Below are 27910 nucleotides of genomic sequence, written 5' to 3'. Positions count from 1 at the left end.
CCATTACGCTGTCTCAGTCTATGCTGACTGCTCTGTGCACCCTCGACAGTCCTGTCTCTTGGTTTCCGTTTCCTTATTATTTAGTTATCTTTCATTTACTCTCTCAGCATTTCACAGAGTTGTAAGTTTGCAGTTAACTTGTATGATGTTTTGAATATAGCCCACCTCTCTTTTTGAATTACTAGCTCCATGCCAACAGCTTTTCTATCTTTTTCTAAAACTCTGACCGTGTTTCTCCAGCCTTTCCCACGGTGCCAGAGATATAGTAGACAGTCTTTCAGAAAGTGTTTGGTGACTGAATGAAAGAAGTTTTCCCGTTGTACTTTTACTGTTGGTGTGCTCCTTTCCCTGTTGGGCAGTAAGCTCTCTCAAGTCGGGAGACGACGACCTACCATCTTTGTGGCCATCACTGTTCACACATGCCCAGAGGTAGCATTTGGATGGTATTTGTTGACCAAATGTTGGTGCTTCATCCTTTCCACCATTGATGATCTTCTTTTAAAGAGGTTTCATAGTTTAAAAAATATATAAAAATATTACATGTTCATAGAAAAGACTATATATAAAATCGCCATCTGGATTGGACTCATTGGATTTTTTTTTTCTTTTTTCATGTACTGTTGATAGGTTCTTATACTGTATTCTCAGTGTAATGAACTTGTTTTCCACTGTGAAGTCCTTACCCCACTGGCAAATTTAATAATCTTTGAACAAACATTCTCCTGTTAAACAAACAGAACCTGAATGTTTGGGAACTTTAGTTTGTTTTTACCACTTGTCTGTTTACATTTTGATTTCTCTTGGTTTAAGGAATGAACTGAATATGGACTCCAGAGTTATCTTTTCATGTCAAACTAACTTTCTCCATAAACATGATCCTGCTGTGTTAGGAAAATAGAAAACTAGTTAGAATGCTGTTTTAGAGACAAAGCATGGTAAAAGCTTGGAATTCATTTTTGAGTTTATCTTAAGGAATTACATTCCCAGAATAGTAGAATTTCTATAGTATGGCAGAAGCCTGCTCCCTGTGTGCATTATAGGAACATTCCCCAGAACTCTACTGTGTGTTGTGAAGAGTTCAGTGTATGTGAGGATCTTGGGGAGATTCTCAAGATGTTGTAAGAGAGGATGCCAGTGCTGGTGATACGGGAGATGATTTTCAGAGATGGTGTAACTCAAGGACGTGGCAGTAAAAAATTTTCCCTGTTTAACCTAGCACGCTTTGTATTCTGTCTCCTTGTCTCATTTTATTACCTTTTAAATTCTTTAGATTTATTTAGTTTCTTTATAATTGGAGAAATAATACGTTTGAAGAAAGTGAATAGAAAGAAAATTCATGATCCTGTCACCCTAAAACAATACTTATAACTTTGCTTATTCTCTTCAGGGGCTTCCCTAATGGCTCAGACGGAAAAGAATATGTCTGCAGTGTGGGAGACCTGGGTTCAATCTCTGGGTTGGGAAGATCCCCTGGAGAAGGGAATGACTACTCACTCTAGTATTCTTGCCTGGAGAATTCCATGGATAGAGGAACTGGTGGGCTACAGTCCTTGGGGTTGCATAGAGTCAGACATGACTGAGCGACTAACACTTTCACTTTCATCCTCTTCAGACTTTTTTTAACCTCTGCATATTTTACTTAATTGCAATGTCAAAACTATTTCGTGTCCCTGCTGTTCCATGAGATTTTATTCCATGAACTCTTTAACCATTTTAAGTCCTGTGTTAATATTCTACTGAAGGATATACCACAAGTTACTTAATTGTTCTTAATTGTTGGATATAAGTAGTTTTCCAATTTTTAGGGAATATACATAATACAATAATGTTAATCAAGGGCTTTCTATCTGAAGATCAGCATATTGTGAAAAGTTCCCAAAAGTAGAATTGCTGTATCAATAACAACATTTCAGAGTTGTAATATAATTATATCTTTAGTAATATTACTAAAGTATAAGATTGTTCTCTGTCAACATCCTTTACACAGCATTTGTATATGTGGCAGCTATATGACATCTGTCATAACTAGGTATAAAAACTGTGTCCAGTAGAACTGAAATCTTAAAAAAAAAAAACTGGATAAGGAAACCAGTGTCATTTATAATTGGCATTTGGAGAGATCCGTTTCTGTATAGGGCTTCCCTGATGGCTCAGTGGTAAAGAATCTGCCTACCAAGCAGGAGACACTGGTTTGATCCCTGGATGAGGAAGATTCCTGGAGAAGAAGATAGCAACCTGCTCCATATTCTTGCCTGGAAAATCCCATAGACAGAGGAGCCTGGCAGGCTACAGTCCACGGGGTCACATAGAGTCAGATACAACTTAGTGACTAAGCAGCAACAACAGTAGTTTCTGAATAGAATTGTTGAACTGCTACAAAATCAAAAACCTTCTGAAATACAGTGAGTTATAGTCAAGTAAAGAAACAAATTATATTGGCTTACACAAAAGAATTCTGGAGTGTAAAACAATATGAAGATGTTTAAATTCAGTTATTTGGGAAACTATTTTTAGGAGAATATTTAGAATTGTATTAAACAGTTGATTTACAGACTGTGTGAAAACTGTTATTCCAATCTCAGTATTTCCCTCATAGTGTTTCTATGATGGAGGCATCAGTAGAGATGGAAGGAAGACCAGCTGTAACTATGGCCTGTGCTTCCACCTCCTGCTAAGATTTGTCTTTGTTGCCCCTCAATACAGGGAGGGTGGTCTGCTCTGTTGACCAAGCGATTGAAATAAAAAGCTTTAGATCATGAGCAAGGAACTTATTGCAACCCTGGGGTTAAAAAGACATACTGCCCATGTTTGCAAGTGCTCCTGGAGTAAGCATTTAAGAAGATGTTTACTAAGGAAGAATGATATTTGTTACTGTTTTGACATGCTAACTTCCACCCATATCAGCCTTTAGAAATGGGACATTTAATTTGTTTCCATAATCAGAGATGGCAGTGTGGCGGGGGCACATAGTAATTGGTGATTTGACGCCTGGGCTTTATAATATCATCTCTTAATACTTTCTGAATCCAGTTGTGATTAATATTATCTGTGTGGTGGGATAGAGAAAGAGGGTAACAGAATATCAAAACCAGAGGTAATAACTATCAACCTCTGGGTCCAGAAGTACTGGCTTCGGTGGCAGTAATCTTTAGACTTCTCTCATCCTGGTTTTTCCTTATAGTAGGAGAAGACAAAGGACAGATTTGAAAACATATATATGTTGGATAAAAAGATCTTTTTTTTTAAGCAAACCTCTTTCCCTAATGTGATTAAATGATGTTTATTTGTAGAATATAAATTTATAAAAATAAATTTATAGGTAATCTGTGCAGAATCAAGATCTTTTCCATTTTTAAGGGATCTTGAAACATTTTACCTTACTGTGAAAACTGTTACTTCTCTTTTGACAAATATTTATAGTTAACTATTCACCTTGCAATTAGTTTTCATGCAATGCTACCTTTTTTTTTTTTTTTCAATCCCTGCTCTTAATTGTTTACATTAACTCTGTGGCTAGCTGTAGGTAGTTCCAAGATTGTGTGACTGCTCTATTGAATGCTATTTTTCTTCACTTTGTTCATTTTTTGGCAGGAAAGTTGCTTTTAAATTAGTCAGCCAGAAAGGATGTTCTCTTTTAAAGTTTGGTAGCAGGAAAGAATAGCAGACATCAGAGCTCAGAAAGCCAGACTTTAAGTCCCAGGGTTGCCACATCATTCTTTCTTCTATTCAGCTAGTACTTACCGAGTACCTACTAAGTGCTAGCTAGTGTTCCAGGTGTGAGGGATGCAGTGGTTTATAAAAAAGATCCTTGTCCCCATAGAGCTTACATTCCAGTTCTTGGGGAGAGAAATCTGGTTTGAGCCCAGGATATCTTCAGCCTCCTGGAGCATTTGGTGGGATGGGTCCCTAGGCAACAGGGAGATTGATGAGGTGGGAATTGGTTTGTAAGGGTCAGATGCAAATACACTTTGTGTCCATCAGCTGGGAGTTCTGTTAGAAATAGACAGCTGAAATAGTATTTATTTACTTGAGCTCTTCCTGAGGTGGTGGTATTCCTCAATTCCTAGAGTAGTCATTATTGATAGCCATGACGTTTATTAAGAAGGTTGGTTTTTATTCTGTTACATGAAAGCAGGCTTACAGAACTATACATTTTGTGTAGTTTTTTGTGCTAGTAAACAAAGACTTGCATCTGAACTTGGCTTGGTGTTGACTCATTAGCCTTGTCTTTGTGTTAATGTCTCTAGAAATACTAAATAACGGAATTAATCAACTGGTTGTAACATTTTAAAACATGCAGTTCAAAGCGGAATATACAGTTGGATGTTCAAAATTTGTGAGTGATAGAACTTCCTGATGTGCCAGCTGTGAGCCCTGCAGGCAGGTGCATATTTTCTTTGGAGAAATGAACAAAAATGTCCTTTAACACAGGTGTCCACTTATCTCAGGGACTATTACCAGGTTGATTTGCAGTGGTTTAAACATTTTTTCAGGCAGGCTACTCTAATCCCGAAGAGTCAGACAGCATGGTGACTGTTTCATATATGAATGTTAATTTTGAAAATTATGTGTGTAAATAAAGGAACATTTGAAAGAGGATATGTTTTAGAATATTTCTATGATATACTGTGTTCCAAAAGGAGAATTCATGAAATGAAACAATGTCCCAGTAACAGTGGCATTGATATTGAGGACAAAACTTGAGAAACTATTCTTCTATTTTTTTCCACTTCATGTCATTTAATATTTCTTCTTGTCATATTCCTTTTTTTTTTAACCTTTAATTATCAAAATGACAGCATTGGAACAGAATGACAGGTAGATTTAAAAGCCCGTTCATTTTTGTGCCTTCCTAGATCTATTGTCTTTACTTTTTTGGGGCCTCTATCTATATGCGTACATATTTTTCACCTACTGAAGTATATAAGAGGAGGTCTAGCATATTACGATTTAGGTTCATGTCCCTGGCCCACTGCTTGTTAGCTGTGTGACCTTGTTCAAGTTACTCAGCCTCTCTGTACCTCAATTTCTTCATCTGTAGCGTGGAGAATAATAATAGAGCCTAACTCTGAATTTTGTAAGGGTTAAAGTATTTAATAAATGGTCTTGGCATGGTCCCTGGCACATCATTAGTGCTCTGTATTAGCTTTTTAGAATTATTTAATTCTCTTACTAGTGGGATTAACACTGAGTACAGCTATGTGCCTGGAATGAAGCTATCTGCTAGAGATACAGAGGTGAATAAAATTTGTTCCCTAAAGACAGTGAAATCTGAAGAGAGCTGCAAGTAATCATGATAAATACACCTAAGGATACAGTCTGGTGGGCACACAGAGATTAAAGTCGTTCTTGACGGGTTTCAAAGGTCGAGTAGTGGTGTGATGAATGGAGGAAGGGGAGAGGGCTTCTGAGCAGAAGGCTCATGTCTAAGGAAAAGCATGTGTGCTTAAGGGTGCCGTGGAGGTAGAAGGAATATCAAGAAGTGTGTCCTGATTTGAGTATAACTTGGAGGCACTGGCTTTAAGAGGTGTGGTTTGAAGTATTGCAGACTAGTGATGAATAGAGTGGGAAGGAGTTCAATGCAATGCTTAGGTCAAAATCAGCATGACTGGGTTAAAGATGGGGGCAGGAATAAGATAGTATGAAAAGGTGTTACAAGCAGTATAATCTGGTGGTTATTTCTATATACACCTGTTCATTATTTTAAACTCTTCTTGTATGTTATTGGTACTAACTTTTTTAAGTAAGATTTATTGAGATATAATTAACATATAATGAAATCACCATTGAGTTTTATGTGGAACATTTCCATTGTACTGGAAAGTTCTCTTATATCCTCCACCCCCCACCCTTAACAAATGTAAACAGGGTCCCTGGAAATCATAGTTCTGATTTCTGTCCCTACAGTTTTGCCTTTTTCAGATGTCACATAAATAAAATTATAAGCATACCTCAGAGATATAGTGGGTTTGATTCTAGACCACTCCAGTAAGGCAAACATCACAATAAAGCAAGTCACATGATTTCTTTTTTGCTTTTCAAATGCATATAAATGTTATGTTTATACCATATTATAGTCCCTTGTAGCTCAGTTGGTAAAGAATCTGCCTGCAATGCAGGAGACCTAGGTTCGATTCCTGGGTTGGGAAGATGCCCTGGAGAAGGAAATGGCAACCCACTCTGGTATTCTTGCCTGGAGAATCCCATGGACAGAGGACCCTGGCAGGCTCTAGTCCATGGGGTTGCAAGAGTCGGACATCACTTAGTGACTAAACCACCACCACCATAGTCTCTTAAGTGTGCAATAGCACTGTGTCTAAAAAATATATTCATACCTTAATTTTAAATGCTTTATCGCTAAAAATGCTGTGATCTGAGTCTTCAGTGAGTTGTAATCTTTTGGGGAGTGGTGGGTCTTAACCTCAGTGTTGATGGCTGCTGACTAATCAGGGTGGTGGTGGCTGAAGGTTGGGGTGGCTGTGGCAATTTCTTAAAATAAGGCAGCAATGAAGTTTGCCTCATTGATTGACTCTCCTTTCCATGAATAATTTCTCTGTGGCCTGCAATGCTATTTGATAGCATTTTACCTACAAGAAGAACTCTCAAAATGAGTCAGTTCTGTCAGATCCTGCTGCTGCTTTATCAACTAAGTTTATATAATATTCTAAAGCCTTTTTTGTCATTTCAGTAGTCAATTAAATTTGCTGTCTTATGTGGGCACAGTTCATGGTGCCCCAAAATAATTACAGGAGTGACATTAAAGGTCACTTATCTCAGATCACCATAACAAACAAATATAATAATGAAAAAGTTGAAAATATGGTGAGGATTACCAAAATGTGACACAGAGATAGGAAGTGAGCAAATGCTGGAGGAAAAATAGTGCCAATAGACTTTTTCAGCAGTGTTTCCATAAATCTTCTATATATATATATAAAACCCTCTGTATTTGTAAAGTGCGATAGTCCAGGCTTTGCCTCTTCTATGTATATATATAAAACCCTCCGTATTTGTAAAGTGCGATAGTCCAAGCTTTGCCTCTTCTATATATACATATAAAACCCTCCGTGTTTGAAAAGTGCGATAGTCCAGGCTTTGCCTCTGTATATGTTACTTTGTTTTTTCACTTAGCGTAATTCATTCAGTGTTCATACATGTTGTGGTTAACAGTTTTTTACTTGTCACTGTATGGAGTTATTTCACTATATGGATGGACCACAGTTTGTCTGTCCATTCAGCTAGTTGATAGAAAAGTTGTGTTGTTTGCAGTTTGGGGCCATGAAGAATAAAGGTCCTGTAAACACGTGTGCACAGTCTTTGTGTGTTTGCGTTCTCTTGGGTGAATACCTTGGAATGATACTGGTTGGTCATGTAGTTAGCATTTGCTCAGCCTTTTAAAAACTGCCAAATTGTTTTCCAAAACAGCTGTGCTGTCTTGCATTTCTGCCAGCAGTTCAGTTGCTTCACCTCTTGACCAGAGCTTGGTACTGCCAGTTTAATTTTAGCAGTTGTAGTAGTAGATTAGTATAATAGTATCTCATTGTGGTTTTAATTTGCTTTTCTCTGTTGGCTAGTGATGCTGACCATATTTTTTGTGATTATTTGCTATCCATATATCTTTAATAGAGCATTTGAACTTTTTTTTTTTTTTTTAAATCACCTTCTCTTTTGGTGACCTTGAGTTAGGACAGTGTTTCTTAGATAGGACACGGACACACACACACACACACACACACACAGAGCACTGTTTTTTAGGACAGGAAGGAAAAGAAATCAATAAATCGGACTTTTCAGATACTGTTAAGATGAAAAAATAAGCCACGAACTACAGAAAGTATTTCCAAAACATTTATCTCCTAAAGGGTTTATATCCAGAATATATCAAGGACTCCTACAACTCAACAGCAGGGAATCAACCTATTTTAACATGGGAGAAAATGTGTGTGTGTCTTTTAATCACTACTTTTTATTGCCTTTTAAAATATTGATATCATGGAAGCTTGGAATTTGAGGGAGAAGGGAATGAGTGGGTAAAATCTCCTGTAGTTTCAAAACTTAAAATGTATATTTCTAGGATCTAGGAACAGGTCTGATAAAATATATATATTTTTCTCTTTTAACGCCCCCCCCCCCTTTTTTTTTTAAAGAATGGAAGGGATTTGTTCAGCTCTTCACTCTGTTTGCAGTTTACCATGGTGAACACTTAGACAAGCTCCAGAAAGCCAGGGATTTTTTTTGCTCTTATTTTACAGCTTTACATATTTTACATTATTTTCTGTACTTAGTACAGTGCCTGGCTCAGTAAATATTTGTTGAGTGGATATTTGTTAAATATCAAGTATGCATTTATGTTTTTCCATATTGTTCTCAGTTTTACCAGCAGCATTTATTTTTAAAATGTCTTTTCCTTCTTTGATGCTAACGCTTATCATGTTTGTTTCTTAATTAATGTATGAGTTTTGTATGTTGCTTAACAAATTACCATAAACATGGTTGCTTAAAATAACACATTTATTATCTTATGCTTCTGGAGATGAGTTGGACTTGGGTTTTGCTGGGCTAAACTCAAGGTCTTGATAGGGTTGGGTTCTTTCCTGGAGTCTCTGGGGGCGTCTTCTTCCTTGGTCTCTCCAACTTTTAGAGGCCCCACATTCCTTGACTTGTGGCCCCTTCTTCCATCATTACGGCCAGCAGTGCTGTCTTTCTCTCTGCACCTTCCTCTAGCATCACCTCTCATCTCCTGAGATGGGAAAGATTCTTAGCTTTTAAGGACTCACGGGACTAGATTGGGCCCCTTTGCCTAATCCAGGTTAATCTTATCATCTCAAGGTCTTTAATCATGCCTGCAAAGTCATGATTAAAGTTTGCCTTGGAAGGTAACATACTCTCCTGTGCTATGGATCATGACTGGAACATTTTTGAGAGGCTATTATTCTGCCCGCTACATGCAAATTATTTATTAATGATTTATGTCCCTAATGTATATGTTTGTTTTAATTCTTTTTTTTTTTTACAAGTTTTTTTTAATAAGAAATGGGCAAAGCCGGCTTTCTTTTCAGAATCAAAATGCAGAACAAATGGAAAAATTATGGTACTTAAACCTTCACAAGTTTGAGCCTCCACAAATAATGCAACCAAGTTTTACATTTTTTAACAGCCCTTCTACATACACTCCATCTTCTCTATCTTAGTTCCAAATTTTATCTTCATTCCCAAATATGCCAATTCCATTGTTACTTAAAAAGAAAGAGCCTTCCCAGTTACTGTCAAAAACTACTATTTAGCTTACCCCTCCACTACTCAGCAAACTACAGAGAGGATGGAGTGTAATATGAGCAGCACAGAGTCTTATGCAATTCATAAGGACCACTAAGTCCTTACATGAATCTGGTTGCTAACATTTCTATTATAGTACTTTTTTTTTTCAACTTTAGTATTACTTGAAAAATAATTTTTTACTTTATAGCATGTCCTATTATTTAATGTCCCAAGGAATGTTTCTTTATATAATTTAGTTTAGTGTGTTGATTAGCTGCTTAAGGTTTCTCCCTCTCCCCCCCAGAAAGTTTTATAGGCATTTTAATTAGATTTAAGAGCGAAAAGTTCCTGGTACTGATCCCCATTTTGTTGGCATCCATCTAGCCTGGCTTCATCTTTCACTTAGTAATTTTTATCTCTTACTCAGTATTCATCACTCACTGGTACCATTCAGGTAGAAAGTATGATTTCAGTAGTGTGTGGAATGTGTTGTCACATAACTTTTGATGAAAGGGCTATTTCTACCACTGGGGAATAATTTTTCTCAATGAAGAGATGAAAGGAGATCATGTACTGGCAGATGAGAGAGTTATTTTTTTTTTTTTTTAAAGTTAAACCACATGTAGTGTCAAATGCTCTTTTGTGTAATTCATGAGCAAACTTGTTCAGGGGCTTGTGAATTCAAGAAATTTTACTCCAGTAGAGTTAACTAGTGACTACTCTGGACTTCCCCAAATTTAAGAGATTTGGAAATTGAGTTCTCTTCCAATAGCATTTATAGAGATAGGGACTTTCCTTAACGGCTTAAAGAAAAATTTTTTTTGAGAGAAAAATCTTTATTTTTAACCATGAAGTCAGTATTGAGTTTTAACCTGTCAAATGCTGATTATTGGATCAAACTCCCATTATGGTAAGAGTGAAAAATCTGAATATACACTTAACGGAAAAGGCTTTTTATAGTATAGTTCTTCACAGAAAAAGAAAAGCATTTTTTTTTTTTTTCAAAGGTTGATAGAATTTTTAGGTGCTTTTAAAGTTTTGGTCTGATACTGCTTAATTAGAATGAAACACAGATTTGTCCTAGTTTATTTATGTACAGGCAGGGTTAAGAGTGCTAATGAGAGAGAGCCTCTGTATCTGTGTTGATGTGTATCTATAGTGTATAACCTTTGTTACTCCTGAAAGGATCTGAAGTGTCTTGGGATAAAATCAAGAGATAGTGAAACCCCAGCCAGATTCATGCAGGTATAAAAAGACCGGCATCAAGTAATAGAGAAGTATGGATGAAGAGTAGTTTTTACACATTTTTGATAGTATTAGCCTGAGCGATGCTGTTGAGATTGTTCTGTTAATCCTTCAGTGACTTCCTTCAGCGGGTAGAATAAAATCTGACCGGCACAGCATGATCTGCAAGGTCTTCCGTAGGCTCCCTCTTCTGATTATCTTACTTCATTACCTACCATGGCGCCCCCATTCACCATGGCTTCTGTCTCTCTTCTCCTGTGTGTGATCTTCCCCCTGGAGGCTCACGCTGGTGTTTCTGGCGTACGGCTCAGGTCGCAGCATTGATACTACCTGTCCAGAGGTTGGCCTGGACTACTGTAAAAAACTGCTCTCTCCTCCTCCAGTCACTGCCACATTTTGCTTTCTTCATAGCGTCTGTCATGATAGAAATGAACATGTTCCATTGTTTAGCTCTTTATCTCCCCCAACCAGAAGCAGGGACTTGGTGTTTTTTGCCATTAGTTCCCAGGTTCCTAGAACAGTCATAGTCCTTGGTTGGTGCTTAATAGATACATGTCGAGTGAACGCATGCACAGCAGAGGTGATTTGTGGATGAGCATTTGGGGGGATAGTTGTTGCCTGGGTTCACTTGAAAGTCCCAAGTTCAGTTGGATAGCATTTTGTGATTATTTAATAATGACATCTACATATAAAGGAAAAGGGAAATTCGAGAAACCTGCCCCCTTGGTGCTGTTTCTAGATAAGATTTACTGAGACTCGGTTCAGTTCAGTCGCTCAGTTGTGTCCGACTCTGTGACTCCATGCACTGTAGCACACCAGGCTTCCTTGTCCCTCACCCACTCCCGGAGCTTGCTCAGACTCATGTCCATCGGGACAGTGATGCCATCCGACCATCTCATCCTCTGTCGTCCCCTTCTCCTCCTGCCTTCAGTCTTTCCCAGCATCAGGGTCTTTTCAAGACTACTTGGTTAAGAATTTAGCAGAATACCTTCATGCCTGTGTTCCCTCAGCTTAGGAAATAGCAGTAAGTATCTATTGCCAAGAGATGTTGTGAGGGTTTAAAGTGATGGTGCATGTGGCATGTTAGTACGGGGCTTGGGGCAAGGTAATTGCTCATTATTACTAGTCATTAAGCTTTATTGACTGTGTGAAAGCCTTTGACTGTGTGAATCACAATAAACTGTGGAAAATTCTGAAAGAGATGGAAATACCAGACCACCTGACCTGCCTCTTGAGAAATCAAATGCAGGTCAGGAAGCAAGTTAGAACTGGACATGGAACAACAGACTGGTTCCAAATAGGCAAAGGAGTACGTCAAGGCTGTATATTGTCACCCTGCTTATTTAACTTATATGCAGAGTACATCATGAGAAATGCTGGACTGGAAGAAGCACAAGCTGGAATCAAGATTGCCAGGAGAAATATCAATAACCTCAGATATGCAGATGACACCACCCTTATGGCAGAAAGTGAAGAGGAACTCAAAAGCGTCTTGATGAAAGAGGAGAGTGAAAAAGTTGGCTTAAAGCTCAACATTCAGAAAATGAAGATCATAGCATCTGGTTTCATCACTTTATGGGAAATAGATGGGGAAACAGTGGAAACAGTGTCCGACTTTATTTTCCTGGGCTCCAAAATCACTGCAGATGGTGACTGCAGCCATGAAATTAAATGACGCTTACTCCTTGGAAGGAGAGTTATGACCAACCTAAATAGCATATTCAAAAGCAGAGACGTTACTTTGCCAACAAAGGTCTGTCTAGGGCAAGGCTATGGTTTTTCCAGTGGTCATGTATGGGTGTGAAAGTTGGACTATAAAGACAGCTGAGCACCGAAGAATTGATGCTTTTGAACTGTGTTGTTGGAGAAGACTCTTGAGAGTCCCTTGGACTGCAAGGAGATCCAACCAGTCCATCCTAAAGGTGATCAGTCCTGGGTGTTCTTTGGAAGGACTGATGCTAAAGCTGAAACTCCAGTACTTTGGCCATCTCACGCCAAGAGTTGACTCATTGGAAAAGACCGTGATGCTGGGAGGGATTGAGGGCAGGAGGAGAAGGGGAGCACAGAGCATGAAATGGCTGGATGGCATCACCGACTTGATGGACATGAGTTTGGGTGAACTCCGAGAGTTGGTGATGGACAGGGAGGCCTGGCGTGCTGCGATTCATGTGGTCGCAAAGAGTCGGACACGACTGAGCGACTGAACTGAACTGAACTTATCTAGTTGCTGGTTGTTGAGAAAAAAGGATGCTTCATGCACATACTAAAGCTGTATCTCTGACTGCAGGACGGTTTCAACCTCTTCCCGGTCTGTGCTTTTATTTTAGCCTGGTTGGCAAAATTGTGTTTGAGGTGTGTGTTAGTTTCCTGGGGCTGCCTTTATCAAGGCAAACCAGGTGGCTGTCTTAGCCATACTCCAGTTGCCAATAACCACAGGTGTGTTTATGAATTAATTAAAATTAGAATTCAGTTCCTCAGTCACAGTTAGCCATGTTTCAAGCAGGCAGTAACTACATGTGACTAGTGGCTGCCATGTTGGACAGCCCTGTGTGTAAACATTTCTCTCATTGTAGAAAGGTCTGTTGGAGAGCACTGCTGGAAAGAATTAGGAAACAGACTAGCTCTTTTATTTGCTTTGGGTAACTTTGTATAGGTTTATTTCTTGAATATATGTTGCGTTATAAATTTGGAGTAGTTCATAATAGCTGAAAAAATATTTTTATGGGTTTCTTTTAAAAGTTCTGGAGCAGAATGACTCATTAATGTTATTTATGAATTGTTTATTCACCAACTCTTTTCTTCATTGTCAAGAACATATGGAGTCAGTAATAGAACATACTGCATGTCTTTTTTCCCCCTGTATATTTATAACGAAGTGCCTGAAGGACACAAGATACTGTTTTATTTATTTTATTTGAATTATATGCCTGAGACTAAGCTCTTGTGTATTCAAGGCTACAATTTATAGTATTAATTAAGAACAGCTTTCTTTTTCTCCCCAGAATGAATTCAATATATTCTTCATTATTATATGTGAATCTTGAGTTTGTTTTCATTCATGATTGTTTTTTCTTCTCTCCCTGCCTCCCACCCTGTGCTTTTTGCCTCCTGACCTTTCCTTCTTCCACTTAATTCCCCCTCCCCTGACTCTTCTCTGTCTTCACTGGCTACTCTTCTTTCTTTTTTTCTCCCACTGCTTCCTCCAGTAACCTCCTTACTAGAAATGGAAATGACACAATATTCTCTTTAAAGCATTTAATGAACTTCTCCCCTGCTTTTTTGTAACCAAATGCTCCCCGCCCCCCACCCTGACCTTTTCCTTAAAGATACATCTTTATCTTTAAACACTTTTTTAAAGTATCTGTATAAAGTAAAGATACATCTGTATCTTTAAACACTTTTTAAAAGATACAGTTCAATCACCGTACTATTCTTCCATTTAAAGTGTGTAATTCCATGGTTTTTAGTATATTCACAGAGTTATGTGACCATCACCACAATCAGTTTTTAAAATATTTTCATCACTTCAAAAAGAAACACAATACTCCTTAGCAATGCCTCTCCCGTTTTTTACCCACCCATCCTAGGCAATCACTCATCTACTTTGGCTCTCAAGTTTTTCCTGTTATGGTTATTTCATTTGCATGGAATCAGACAATATATTTTTTTCCCTCTGGCCTCTTTCCTTTAGCATAATGTTTTTAACATTACTAATACTTCATTCCTCTTTATGGTTTAATGATACTTCGTTGTATGCATAATACCAGATTTTATTTATCTGTTCATCAGGAACTGGGAGTTGGGTTGTTTCTACCTTTTGCATATTGTGAATAATGCTGTGACTGTGTACAGGTTTTTTGTGTGGACATATGTTTTCATTCCTCTTGGGTATCCACCTAGGATTGAAATTGCTGGATCATACTCTTCAGTGGTTTGAGGATCTCCTAGACCGGTTTCCAAAGCAGCAACAGGATTTTATTACATTCCCACTAGCAGCACGTGATGAGGGTTCCAATTTCTCCATATCCTTGCCCACACTTGTTACTGCCTGTCTTTTTTATTATAGCCATCCCAATGAGTATGAAGTAGTATTTCATTATGATAAAATATATATAACATAAAATTTACTGTCTTAACCAATTTTAAGTGTGTAGTAGAGTGGTGTTAAGTGCATTCACTCTTCTGTGTAACCATCACCACCATCCATCTCCAGAACGTTTTCATCTTTCTAAACTGAAAATTTGTGCACTTTAAACAATAACTTTCCACTTCCTCCATTGTGGTTTTGATTTGCTCTTTTCATGTGCTTATTGGCCACGTGTATATCTTCTTGGAGAAGTGCCTATTCAGATCTTTTGCCCATTTTTAAGTGGCTTATTTATCTTTCTACTGTGTTGGAATAGTGCTTTATATAGTTTAGATTCAAGTCTCTTCTCAGGTATATGATTTACAAAAATTTTCTTCCATTTTCTATGTTGTTTTGTTATTTTCTGGGTAGTGTCTTTTGATGCACCAAGAGGTTTTAATCTTCATGTTCAGTTTGTCTTTTTCCTTTCATCACTCATACTTTTGATGTAATAGTAAGAAACCATTGTCTTATACACAGTTCATTTAGCTTTATGGCTGTGTTTTCTTCTAAATCTTACAGTTTTAGCTTACCTCCAACTTTTCAGCTGTTCCTTCCACATGCTATTCTGACTCTTCTCTAGAGATCCTGCTTCTTACTCAGAACATGCGCTGTGAACTTGGGTGCACTACCTTGTTTGAACTGCTGTCTCCAAGTGCATAAGAAAGCATTTTTGTTTTGATTCCATCGTTGAATTGTTTCATACTGTACTTCTTTTATGCTGTCTCCATCCTCAGCTCATGTGTCGGTTGTTCACCTACACTGGCTGGGAAATTTCACCAACTCTTCCTTCCTTGTGGTACCCGTGTTTATAATATCGTGGGCAATCTGAGTGTCCATATGGAGTGTCTTGTCAACATTCTAACCTTCCTTACTTCTCAGCTCCAGTCGTTATCACTTTTCTCCTTTTTCAGCAAATTGTTCTCATGACACGATCTTGCCATTCTTCAAAAATGCTAAATGCTTATACCTGTCCTCTATTATCACCTCCTGTTCTCTTTTTCTTCTTTCTCTCTGTCCTCTCTCCCTCTTACCCATCCTCCCCTTCTTTCTTTGCTTTCCCCAATGCCCAGCCACTTTGTTTCTCCTTCCTGGCTCTGGTCTCCAACCTGTACTTGAAGTATCATCTTATCCAACATGCATAGTTAATTTCCTTTTTTCTTCATCCTTCATGTGCATCCTATAAATCTCTCCATGCTACTTCCTCAGCCTTTTGACCCTTCCTCACATATGTTGTTGTTGTTCAGTCACTAAGTTGTCTGCAACCCCATGAACCGCAGCATGCCAGGCTTCCCTCTCCTTCACTGAGTTTGCTCAGACTCATTGTTCATCACATCTGTTAGATGTTCAATAAATGATGAGTGAATGAATGAGTGATAGAATGAGCAAACCTTGGATCAGTTTATTTAACTCTTCAGTTCCTGCAGAAGAACTGCTGGGGCCCTGGGAAAAATGACACCTATACAAGGAGTCACTGTTAAAGTTCATGGTATCTCCGTACTTCAGCAATTTTCATGTATTTCTAGTCTTTAGTTCTTTTAAAAGGTACTAAACCTTTTAACACATATTTTAAACATCCACTGTGTTCTTATTTAACAATATTCTTTCTCTCTCATAGCAGATGAACTTCTATTTCATGTAGGAAATTGAGGCCAACAGATGGGAATCTTGCTTAGTATTCTCTGGCTTCTACAAGAATAATAGCATCTGTTTTCATGCTTCCCTCCTAACCCCCTATTTAAGAACAGGATGACTTGGCCCCTCTCCCATTCTGGGCTTGTGTCTCTACTGGTGTTTTGGATCTTAATCTCTCTACCTCCTGAAGGACCTAGCTTTATTAATTATTTCTTCTGTCTCCAGTTCTTTTTTCTCTATGACCCTTCTCTACTTAGCGTGTATATTTTAAAAAAGGAAAGAAAGAATTAATACACTAACACATGTATACTCAATTTTTTTTTTAGCTACAGGAGTCCTCTTTCTCTTTTTTCCTACTTTGCTTTTAGTAAGCATCGTCTAAATTAGCTGTCACCATTTTCTTATGACTCATGATTAATGAACTGTTTCTCCTGAGTTGATTGACCCCCTTACTGTTAAATCAGGCATACTCACTTCAGTCTTTATGTTACTAGTTATCTCTGAAGCATTTGACATTGTTGGCTACTTCTTTCTTTTTGAACTCTCTGCTATCTTAGCTTTGATCACATTGTATTAATATAAAGAAGCCATGTGGATTTCTTTTATAGCCAAGCTTAATGGTTCCAGTGGTTCTAGGTGGACATCCATCTCCAGTTAGGTAGGTTTGTTGAGTAGTGAAGCTCTAACTTTGAGATTTACTTTGCCTTTGACAATTTCCCAGCAATTATTGTTACCACCTCCATCTTGCTAGGCGGAATGATCACAGGTGGAGCTGGATTCAGTGTGTTCTCACATGTCTTGCCTTATTTCCTGTAAGGCACTGGGACCAAAAGGATGTTTCAAAGAGATTTAATAAAGTGTTTTTAAAGGTTCTTCTTGTTTCTTGTTTCAGTTGAGCTTATGATGACGTTTTTGTATAATAATGAAAGATTAAGAATAACAGAAATGTTCGTCAGTAGGGGAATGTGTGGATTGTTGCTGTTGTTCAGTTGCTAAACCATGTCTGACTCTTTGTGACCCCATGGATGGCAGCACGCCACACTTCTTTGTCCTTCACTGTCTCCCTGAGTTTGCTCAAGCTCATGTCCATCGAGTCACTGATGCCATCCAATCATTTCATCCTCTGTTGCCCCCTTGTCTTCTTACCCTGTATCTTGCCCAGCCTCAAGGTTTTTTCCAATGAGTCGACTCGTCACATCAGGTAGCCAAAGTATTCGGAGCCTCAGCTTTAGCATCAGTTCTTCCAATGAACATTTTGGGTTTTTTGCCTTTAGAATTCACTGGTTTGATTTCCTTGCTGTCCAAGGGCCGAAGAGTCTTCTCCAGCACCACAGTCTGAAAGCATCAGTTCTTCAGCACTGAGCCTTCTTTATGGTCCAACTCTCACATCTGTACATGACTACTGCAAAAACCATAGCTTTGATTATACAGACCTTTGTCAGATAAGTGATGTCTCTGGTTTTTAGTACTCTGTCTAGGTTTGTCATAACTTTTCTTCCAAGGAGCAAGTGTCTTTTAATTTCATGGCTGTAGTCACTGTCTGCAGTGTTTTTGGAGCCCATGGGAATGAAATCTGTTACTGTTTCCACTTTTCCATCATCTATTGGCTACAAAGTGATGAGACCAGGTGCCATGATCTTTGTTTTTTGAATGTTGACTTTTAAGCCAGCTTTTTCACTCTCCTTTTTCACCCTCATCAAGTGGCTCTAGTTGCTCTTCGCTTTCTGCATTATGTTATATCCATACATAGGATAATAGGCACTAGTAAAATGAATGAAGTAGATCTAGGTGTATTGATGATGTCTAGAAGAAAAATCAAGGAGCAGTTCTATTACTTTATCTGTCACCTATCTCATAATTTGTAAGGCGGGAAAAAACCACTACGGAACAGAACTATGCATAAATGTTTAACAGTTGGTATCTACTCATCAAACCATTATGAGTGAGTTCATTTGAGGAGTGGAAATGGAAGGTGTTATGAATTATTTTATTTATCTTTAATATTTCTGTTTTGTAGTAGAACAATAATGATTTTGAGAATTTTAAATGTAGAAAAAAATATTAGCTTATGACCTATTCTTACTTGTCTTGCTCTCCTTCCTCTAGCTTCTTGGGCTACAATCTTTACTTGTTTTCATTTTCCTTCCAAACTCTAGCCACTTTTTTGAATCCCCTTAGTGGGCGTCTCCTATCTTAATCCTGTTTATCCCTCAGAGTCACCTTTGGTTCCCTCTAAGCATTGCTGGATTACTCAGACATATTTTGTTATTAATGTCTTCCCTCTGTGTTCCCATGGCACCCTGGGAAATCTTTAGTCACTGGTGTCTGGAGCAGGAGCCGTTATTTGATTTTGTATTCCATGGACCTGAGCGGAGTACTCAGCACATGGTAGAAATTCATTAAAAGGGGTTTCAGTGTTAAAATAATAAAGTATCAAATTTGGAGTAGATCTTCTTAATACCAGCAAGTCCTTTTTTGTAGGTTGTCGTATTATGCTATTTTCCTTGAAGCTCTGTGTGAAGATACATGTTTTAATTAAACTGAAGTTTATATCTCAGGATGTGCTGAGTTTATATTTGATAGGCTATTCTAATTGAACTCCAGGCAGTTTATTTAAATGTAATATGATTTCTTTAATTATAATTGTAGGATGGAGAGTGATAATTTCATACTTCATTGTAACATGAAACAATATGGAATATTTTTATACGATCTTCAAATGCTTTAATTAAAGAAGATCTGCATTTGTGTGTTTCAAAATGTGTTCTCTTGACCCAAGCAGAAGGATAAAGAAAAATTAATGTTTCTTTTGCATATAAACTGCTTGCCTGACAGTTTGTTTTCTTTTTAGGTTCAACAGATAGATCGTGTAGTAGAAGTTGTGGAGGAAACAATTAAAGGTAAATGTTGAAAGTGAGATAATATGTATATTGTTTGAACTGTATTACAGATGAAGTAGATCTAAGTGTATTGATGATGTATAGAAAAAAAAATCAGGGGACAGGTCTGTTACTTTATCTGTTACCTATCTCATAGTTAGTAAGTGGGAAAAAAACACTACAGAACAACTATGCATAAATGTTTAACACTTGGTATCTACTCATCAAACCATAAAGTAACTTCACCTGAGGAGTGGTATTAGGGGGTGTTATGAGTGAGATAATGTATATGTTTGAAATGTATCATGAAGGTACTATACTTAACATTTGTTAAGCATTTTTATGAAAGTTATTGTTGGACAAAAATCATAACATTTTGTCCTTGCCTGCTTCGTGCATTGACTAGTCCAATATGGGAGGCTTATGTTTGTTTGGCTTTTTATTTTAGTGTAAAATAGACTTAATTTGAATCTGGGATTAGGAAGATAGGATTTAATCTTAAAATAAGGAAATGGCTTTATTTGCTCTTTTTTTCAGTTTTATTGAGGTACAGTTGACATTTTTTGCTTGTTTTTATATCACATAATTAGTTGCAGTTATTCCTTCTGAAAGGACTGTTAAAAGTAGTACTCAGTTTTGATTTCTCTTCTATATGTAATTTTTGTATTTACACCAGAAAATAGAATTACACTTTGATTGTTTTATTAGCCAGTATTCTTTGAAATAGATTCTTATTGAAGCTACTGAGGAGTAAACCATTCTTAATTCTGTGGATTAATTTGTAAATGTTTGTAGTCTACTTCTGTTAGATTAGCATGAATGAAAACTGATAATATGATATTAAAATATTAAGTGAATTGAGGTTCTCACTTAGAATTTTAGCCATTTTTAAAATAAATGCAAATTCTGTGTTTTTTAAAAAAAGTCTACTTCCACAAAGTTGATATTTTTAACCACATACTTTTCCTGCTGGATTGTATTTACTACCTTCCACATGCTGTTATTCATTAATTTTGAATCTTTAATTTACTCTTGTTGAGTTGCTAAGTTGTGTCTGCCTCTTTGCGACCCCGTTGACTGCAGCACTCCAGGCTCCTCTGTCCTCCACTATCTCCCAGAGTTTGCTCAAATTCATCTTCATCGAGTCAGCGGTGTTATTTAACCATCTCATCCTCTGCTGCCCCCTTTTCTTTTGCCTTCAATCTTTCTCAGCATCAGGGTCTTTTCCATTGAGTTGCCTGTCTGCATCAGGTAGCCAAAGTATTGAAGCTTCAGCTTCAGCAACAGTCCTTCCAATGAATATTCAGGGTTGTTTGCCTTTAGGATTGACTGGTTTAATCTCCTTGCTATCCAAGGAACTCACAAGAGTCTTCTCCAACACCACAATTCAAAGGCATCAGTTCTTGGGACTCAGCCTTCTTTAAGGTCCAGATTTATTTAATTTATTAAATGATTACAGAATATGAGGATTTTAGACTTACATATTAGTCTTCCTTGAAATTCTGAGACAAAATGAAATATCAGGATTAAAACTTTGTAGCAGTGATAAGTTTGAAACTTTTTTTCAAACCGTACCTCAACCCTATCTTATGAGGTGTAGAAGTACTAGCATTTATTGTGCACTTAGAGTGACAGGCACTGTACTAAGCATGGAGTAAGTCACTTCAATATTTTACAACAGTGCTGTGAAGTGAGTATGTCCTCATTTTTCAGAAGAGGAAGTTTGGACACAGGGTATACAGGTAGTGAATGGTGGAGTTGGAATCTGAATCTAAGCATTATGACTCTGATGCCCCCTGCTCTTAAATTTGCCACTCCATTCACACTATACTATGACTGCTCTGCTCTCTCCTGGTTGAGAATCACTACCTTAACAGTTGTTCAACTGAGCTTCTTAAAGTAGTGTTTCAGGATGCTTGAGGCTTCTATTGCTTGTCTTGAGTACCTGGCATATATTGTTGTTGTTTAGTCACTCAGTTGTGTCTGACTCTTTGTGACCCCGTAGACTGTAACCCACCAAGCTCCTCTGTCCATGGGATTTCCCAGGCAAGAACACTGGAGTGGGTTGCCATTTCCTTCTCCAGGGAATATTCAGGAATATTCCCAACCCAGGGCTCGAACCTACTTCTGCATTGGCACGCAGGTTCTTTACCACTAAACCATCTCGGAAGCCCACCAGGCATATACTAGTCCCTAAATTATATTAAAAAAAAAAAACTAAATGACAATGAAGACAGGAGAAAAATCTAGCAGACTATGGGTGTGGCTATGACTTTTTAGATGATATACCAAAGAGGGACTGTCTGTGAAAGATAATTGATGAGTTGAACCTCGATAAAATTAAAAACTTCTGCTCTGCAAAACATAGCATCGAGAGAATGGGAAGATGATCCACAGACTTTTGCAAAAGACATACCTGATTAACTGTAATGTAAAGTACACAGAATACCTCTTAAAACCCAGCAATTGGAAAATAAACAACCTGATGAAGAAATGGGCCAGTGACTGTATCAGAAATGTCCCCAAAGATACACAGGTGGAAAATAACCATATGAAAAGATGCTTCACATCACATGGCATCAGGGATGATACCAACCAGCCTCTTGCTGCAGGAGTTAACTCATTGGTACAGATTCAGATTTGCTCGAAAGGAGCTTATTATGAATAACAAAAGATGCCCCTCTCACTGTTGTCACTCAGGAAGTAATAAGAGTTTTAGGAAATTGGTACCAGGAATGAGGGACGGTTATGTATTTCTGTATCACAGTATCACAGAAGGCCTATCACTTCCAGGTTGGTTTAATTAGGGATAGCCTCTCTCTAAAGAGTTTTGCTTAAGTAGATTTATTGGAGAGATTGTAGTTGAGTTTTTGATAGTCTACAGCAAGAGTTGAGTTGAAGATGAAGTTGATGTGGAGTTGAAGTGGGTGTTCACTGGCAGGTTGGTTTGAGGATGGGAAGGTTGAGGATTTAAATCTTAGTAATACAAATCAGGAAAGGAGTACGTCAAGGCAGTACTTTGTCACCCCGCTTATTTAACTTATATGCAGAGTACATCATGAGAAATGCTGGGCTGGAAGAAGCACAAGCTGGAATCAAGATTACTGGGAGAAATATCAATAACCTCAGATAGGCAGATGACACCACCCTTATGGCAGAAAGCGAAGAAGAACTAAAGAGCCTCTTGATGAAAGTGAAAGAGGAGAATGAAAAAGCCGGCTTAAAACTCAACATTCAGAAAACTAAGATCATGGCATCCGGTCCCATCACTTCATGGCAAATAAATGGGGAAACAGTGGAAACAGTGTCAGACTTTATTTTTCTGGGCTCCAAAATCACTTCAGATGGTGATTGCAGCCATGAAATTAAAAGACACCTGTTCCTTGGAAGAAAAGCTATGACCAACCTAGACAGCTTATTAAAAAACAGAGACATTACTTTGCCAACAAAGGTCTGTCTTGTCAAAGCTTTGGTTTTTCTAGTAGTCATATATGGATGTGAGAGTTGGACTATAAAGAAAGCTGAGCGCCGAAGAATTGATGCTTTTGAACTGTGGTGTTGGAGAAGACTCTTGAGAGTCCCTTGGACTGCAAGGAGATCCAACCAGTCCATCCTAAAGGAGATCAGTACTGGGTGTTCATTGAAAGAACTGATGTTGAAGCTAAAACTCCAATACTTTGGCCACCTGATGTGAAGAACCTGACTCATTGGAAAAGACCCTGATGCTGGGAAAGATTGAAGGCAGGAGGAAAAGGGGATGACAGAGGATGAGATGGTTGAATGGCATCACCAACTCAATGGACTTGAGTTTTGAGTAAACTCTGAGACTGGTGGTAGACCTGGAGGCCTGGCATGCTACAGTCCATGGGGTCACAAAGAGTCAGACACGACTGAGCGACTGAACCAAACTGAATACAAGATAATTTTAGAGACAGAAGAAATAATTTTGGTAGATATCCTTAGTTTGCAGATCAGGAAGCTGATCCAGGAAGGAGTTATGTGACTCATCTGAAATCTGGTTAATGGAAATCTGGAACTGATTTTTCCATTCTTTGCTTTCTATTTCTTCTGCCAATCCTTACTTTCATTAAGACAGCACAAGTTAGTGAAATAATGTGGTCCTTATAGCAGTTAACTACTTTCTGTCTGTCTTGCAGTAAGTTATTTCTCTGAGGCTCAGTTTAAAATGGAGAGGATTAAATGGGTAAGACTTTTGCAATGCCTGGGATATACTAGGGGAAAATTCTTGTGTATTTATTTCTACCTCTTTAATACTTAGACTGCTGGAATAATCTAACTCACCTTCAATAGCAGAGATGCTCCTTTCAATTGGACTGTGTCTATGGCCCTCATGTTCTGGAAATGTTTTCCTCTCCTGCATGCATACCTTCAACGGTTGCCTGTTACGTACCAAGTTAACTGGTGACTTCTGCCTCATTCCGCCATTTCCACTGTTTCTTCCATCACTTCCATACTAAGCCTTTTGCTCCAGCCAACTGGACTGTTTGATGGAATGTTGATATACTGTCCTGTATATTATTTGCAACTTGCTCTACATTTGTCTTAGGAACTTACACATAGCAGAGAAGTTCTGTTTGCCTGCCAGACCCATTCCCCACCCTTCCTCACCTCGACGTGTGTCCATGGAGGCAGAGCTGTGTGGACTACATTGGTAGGATCCCTGTTACCTGGCGTCTAGTTGCATTTCTCCAGTTAGAGGTGTGATTAGAGTATGAAATGGGAGGGTTCATTCCCTTCTCTCAGTTCCTTCTTTCCTGCTCATCCTAACCCGAAGGTCGTAACTCCTATCAGGTGGCCCTCTCTAGTCATCTGTTTTTCTCCTGGTTCCTGTAGCTCTTCTTTTCCTTTGCTTTTTCAGGCACAAGGCTGGAAAGAGCATCCTGTTGTTGCTTGCCTGAGAGTCTTGCATTGTCTCTTGTTGGTCTTCCTAACCTTGCCAAACTTTAGTAATTAGTGCCTTTATTAAAACCTCTTCCATTATGCAGTGTGCCATCTGCTTTGCTGGGGCCCTGGTTGATAGATGCTCGGTGGAGAAGGAGGCTCTGCCCAGAAGGGCCAGATGGAGTACAGGCTGACCAGGGTATTCTGCTGTAACTGTTCTGTTTCCACATTTGATGCCTGTGGGGCTCCCTCATATGTCTTCCTTGATGGGGATTTGGACACACAGCCTCTACCACAGCCTGTTTGTGTGGTTTTTACATTAAATGAAGTCATGTTTTTTAAAAAACCATATTAGTAAGATACATTGGTGACAAAAACATTTAAATCTATTGTATTGGGTTGGCCAAAATGTTCATTCAGGATTTTCTGTAAATTGTTATGGGAAAACCCAAATGAATGTTTTGGCCAACCCAGATAATTATAGTAAAACTGTATAAAGCATATTCCTTTTATGTCTCTCTTGGTTGGAGGAAAATGGAGAATTTAAGTTAACGCTTTAAGACTTCTCAATGTTTAACACTAGTGGCCTGAAAATACCATCCATATATATCATTTGCTTTAGGAGAGGCCAAATTATAATGACTTTAGGATTTTCTTCTGTGTCATCTCCACAGTTCAACAAGATATGTAGCTGAAGCTAATGGAAGGAGTACAGTATTTAAAGGATTTCAGTTCAGTAGAGTTCACTCGCTCAGTCCTGTCCAACTCTTTGCGACCCCATGAATCACAGCATGCCAGGCCTCCCTGTCCATCACCAACTCCCGGAGTTTACTCAAACTCCTGTCCATCGAGTTGGTGATGCCATCCACCCATCTCATGCTCTGTGCTCCCCTTCTCCTCCTGCCCCCAATCCCTCCCAGCATCAGGGTCTTTTCCAATGAGTCAACTCTTCGCATGAGGTGGCCAAAGTATTGGAGTTTCAGCTTTAGCATCAGTCCTTCCAAAGAACACCCAAGGCTGATCTCCTTTAGAATGGACTGGTTGGATCTCCTTGCAGTCCAAGGGACTCTCAAGAGTCTTCTTCAACACCACAGTTCAAAAGCATCAATTCTTTGGCGCTCAGCTTTCTTCACAGTCCACCTCTCACATCCGTACATGACTACTGGAAAAACCATAGCCTTGACTAGACAGACCTTTGTTGGCAAAGCAATGTCTCTGCTTTTGAATATGCTATCTAGGTTGGTCATAACTTTCCTTCCAAGGAGTAAGTGTCTTTTAATTTCATGGCTGCAGTCACCATCTGCAGTGATTTTGGAGCCCCCAAAAATAAAGTCAGACACTGTTTCCACTGTTTCCCCATCTATTTCCCATGAAGTGATGGGACCAGATGCCATGATCTTAATTTTCTGAATGTTGAGCTTTAAGCCAACATTTTCACTCTCCTCTTTTGCTTTCATCAAGAGGCTCTTTAGTTCCTCTTCACTTTCTGCCATAAGGGTGGTGTCATCTGCATATCTGAGGTTATTGATATTTCTCCCGGCAATCTTGATTCCAGCTTGTGTTTCTTCCCGTCCAGCGTTTCTCATGATGTACTCTGCATATAAGTTAAATAAGCAGGGTGACAATATACAGCCTTGACGTACTCCTTTTCCTATTTGGAACCAGTCTGTTGTTGCATGTCCAGTCCTAACTGTTGCTTCCTGATCTGCATATAGGTTTCTCAAGAGGCAGGTCAAGTGGTCTGGTATTCCTGTCTCTTTCAGAATTTTCCACAGTTTATTGTGATCCACACAGTCAAAGGCTTTGGCATACTCAATAAAGCAGAAATAGATGTTTTTCTGGAACTCTCTTGCTTTTTCCATGATCCAGCAGCTGTTGGCAATTTGATCTCTGGTTCCTCTGCCTTTTCTAAAACCAGCTTGAATATCTGGAAGTTCATGGTTCACGTATTGCTGAAGCTGGCTTGGAGAATTTTGAGCATTACTTTACTGGCATGTGAGATGAGTACAATTGTACAGTAGTTTGAGCATTCTTTGGCATTGCCTTTCTTTGGGATTGGAATGAAAACTGACTTGTTCCAGTCCTGTGGCCACTGCTGAGTTTTCCAAAATTGCTGGCATATTGAGTGTAGCACTTTCACAGCATCATCTTTCAGGATTTGAAAGAGCTCAACTGGAATTCCATCACCTCCACTAGCTTTGTTCATAGTGATGCTTTCTAAGGCCCACTTGACTTCACATTCCAGGATGTCTGGCTCTAGGTGAGTAATCACACCTTCGTGATTATCCCTCATCAGTCTCTAGTAAAGGAGGCCTCTGTTGTTTTATCTGTTTTGCTGGTATTTCATTTAGTCTAATTCCAGATGCCTCCAGTGTTGGTAATTCAGAGCTTTCCAATATGGTACAATCTGCAAGTTTAATTGATTTTCCATTTCTTCTGACTTCTTGGTAATTGATGTGATCCTGGATTAGACTGACCTGAATTCCCAGAGTACTTCACTGAACAGTTCTTTCTTGTTTAACACATTCTATTAATCTTTACTTTGTCAGAATTGTACTTTGCATTTGTTACTGATTTAGAATATAAAGTTTTTGTAAATTGAGACTGCAAGGCAGATCTGTCTCAAGTATAGTTTTATCAGTGTTAGTGACTTGAGTAACCTCCCTACAAAGTCCAGTGGAGATTTTCTTGAAGATGTTTCAAACTTAATGAGCAAGTGACCTGAGCTCGGACAAGTAACCTCGTACACCTGGGATAGTATTGGATCACAGATAGAATTGCATCACATCTGCTTTTTCAGTATTTGCTTTTCAGTAAAATAATTTTCTTGATTTTTCAAAATATGCTTTGAAGGACACTCTGCACAGCCTCTGTTACTATAGTCTGAATGTAGTGGGAACAGGTGGATGTTGGTTCTACATGTTGTGAGCACTTCCAGTGTCACGGGTGCAGTTAGATTCTGATAACTAAAGGAGCCAGAATTTATTGCAATCTTTTTTTTTTTTTCCATGAGCCGATTTGTTTTACCTGTATGTTCTGTATTAACCTGTGATTACAGGTTGGTAAGCATTGCGTTTTTGCCTCCTTAGATGTGTCAGTTGGTGTTCTTTCCATTCTCTTTCCCTTCTCTCCTCTCCTTTAGTTTCCCCGAATAACCATAGTCCTCACCTTTACTTATTTGTCCTCTATATTTCTTGTATGTCCTAGAATGAACTTTTTATTCATCATATTTCTTTTAGATAGCATTTTTTAAATCATAATAGTTTTAGAAATAAGACCAAGCAAATTTCTTTATGACCCCAAACAGCAAAATTCTCCCAGAAGACTGTAAGTTGATTTCTTCACATCACTTTATTCTATAATAGATGGTTTGGAATAATGACTGCATAGGACAGTTCGTGAGAAGAAACCACTGTGTCTTGTCTGGATATCTATAACTTTATAAATTATCAATCCTGTTTCTAGCCACAGAAATAATAAGTAGTCCCAGTATTATTTATCTGCTTCAAAAATAGCCAAGTGATGCTCTCCCAAGAGTCTTCTTTAAACATGGGAAATAGTTGCATTTATTTTATTTTTGAAAATAAAAGTAGTTAAAGAACTTTAAGTTGGTCGAATACTTTTCTGCCATTAAAGCTTTTAAAACTCAAATGCATAATATGTTTCCCAGGTGAATTCTGCTGTGCTAACTTCAGTGTTTTATGTGTTTTGGTTGTGTTAATTTAATTACACTCCTTTTGTGTGTTCATCATTTATATTTTCTATTCAGAGATGCATGATCTTATGGTTTGCAGCTACCTTTACTGATAATGGGATTTATTGATATGAAGACTTGGGTGTTTCATTAACTTCGATTTCTTTGTTC

The 27910-nt window shown here is 38.3% G+C and overlaps 1 protein-coding gene across 9 annotated transcripts in view; it reads left to right on the top strand.

Moving 5' to 3' along the window:
• The window catches only part of CDKAL1 (CDK5 regulatory subunit associated protein 1 like 1), a 787726-nt gene that overhangs the window by 200481 nt on the left and 559335 nt on the right, over nucleotides 1–27910 (top strand). For all 9 annotated transcript variants that reach the window (XR_011563299.1, XR_011563300.1, XM_070777644.1 and 6 more), the window contains one exon: nucleotides 19116–19164. Coding sequence is in view for 7 of the 9 variants with exons in the window: in XM_070777644.1 (XP_070633745.1) it covers nucleotides 19116–19164 (49 nt within the window). In the remaining 2 variants the exon portion in view is untranslated. The remainder of the gene's footprint in view (nucleotides 1–19115; nucleotides 19165–27910) is intronic.

This window comes from Bos indicus, chromosome 23, assembly GCF_029378745.1.
Source record: "Bos indicus isolate NIAB-ARS_2022 breed Sahiwal x Tharparkar chromosome 23, NIAB-ARS_B.indTharparkar_mat_pri_1.0, whole genome shotgun sequence".
Lineage (NCBI taxonomy): Eukaryota > Metazoa > Chordata > Mammalia > Artiodactyla > Bovidae > Bos > Bos indicus.
This window is presented reverse-complemented; position numbering and strand designations above follow the sequence as displayed.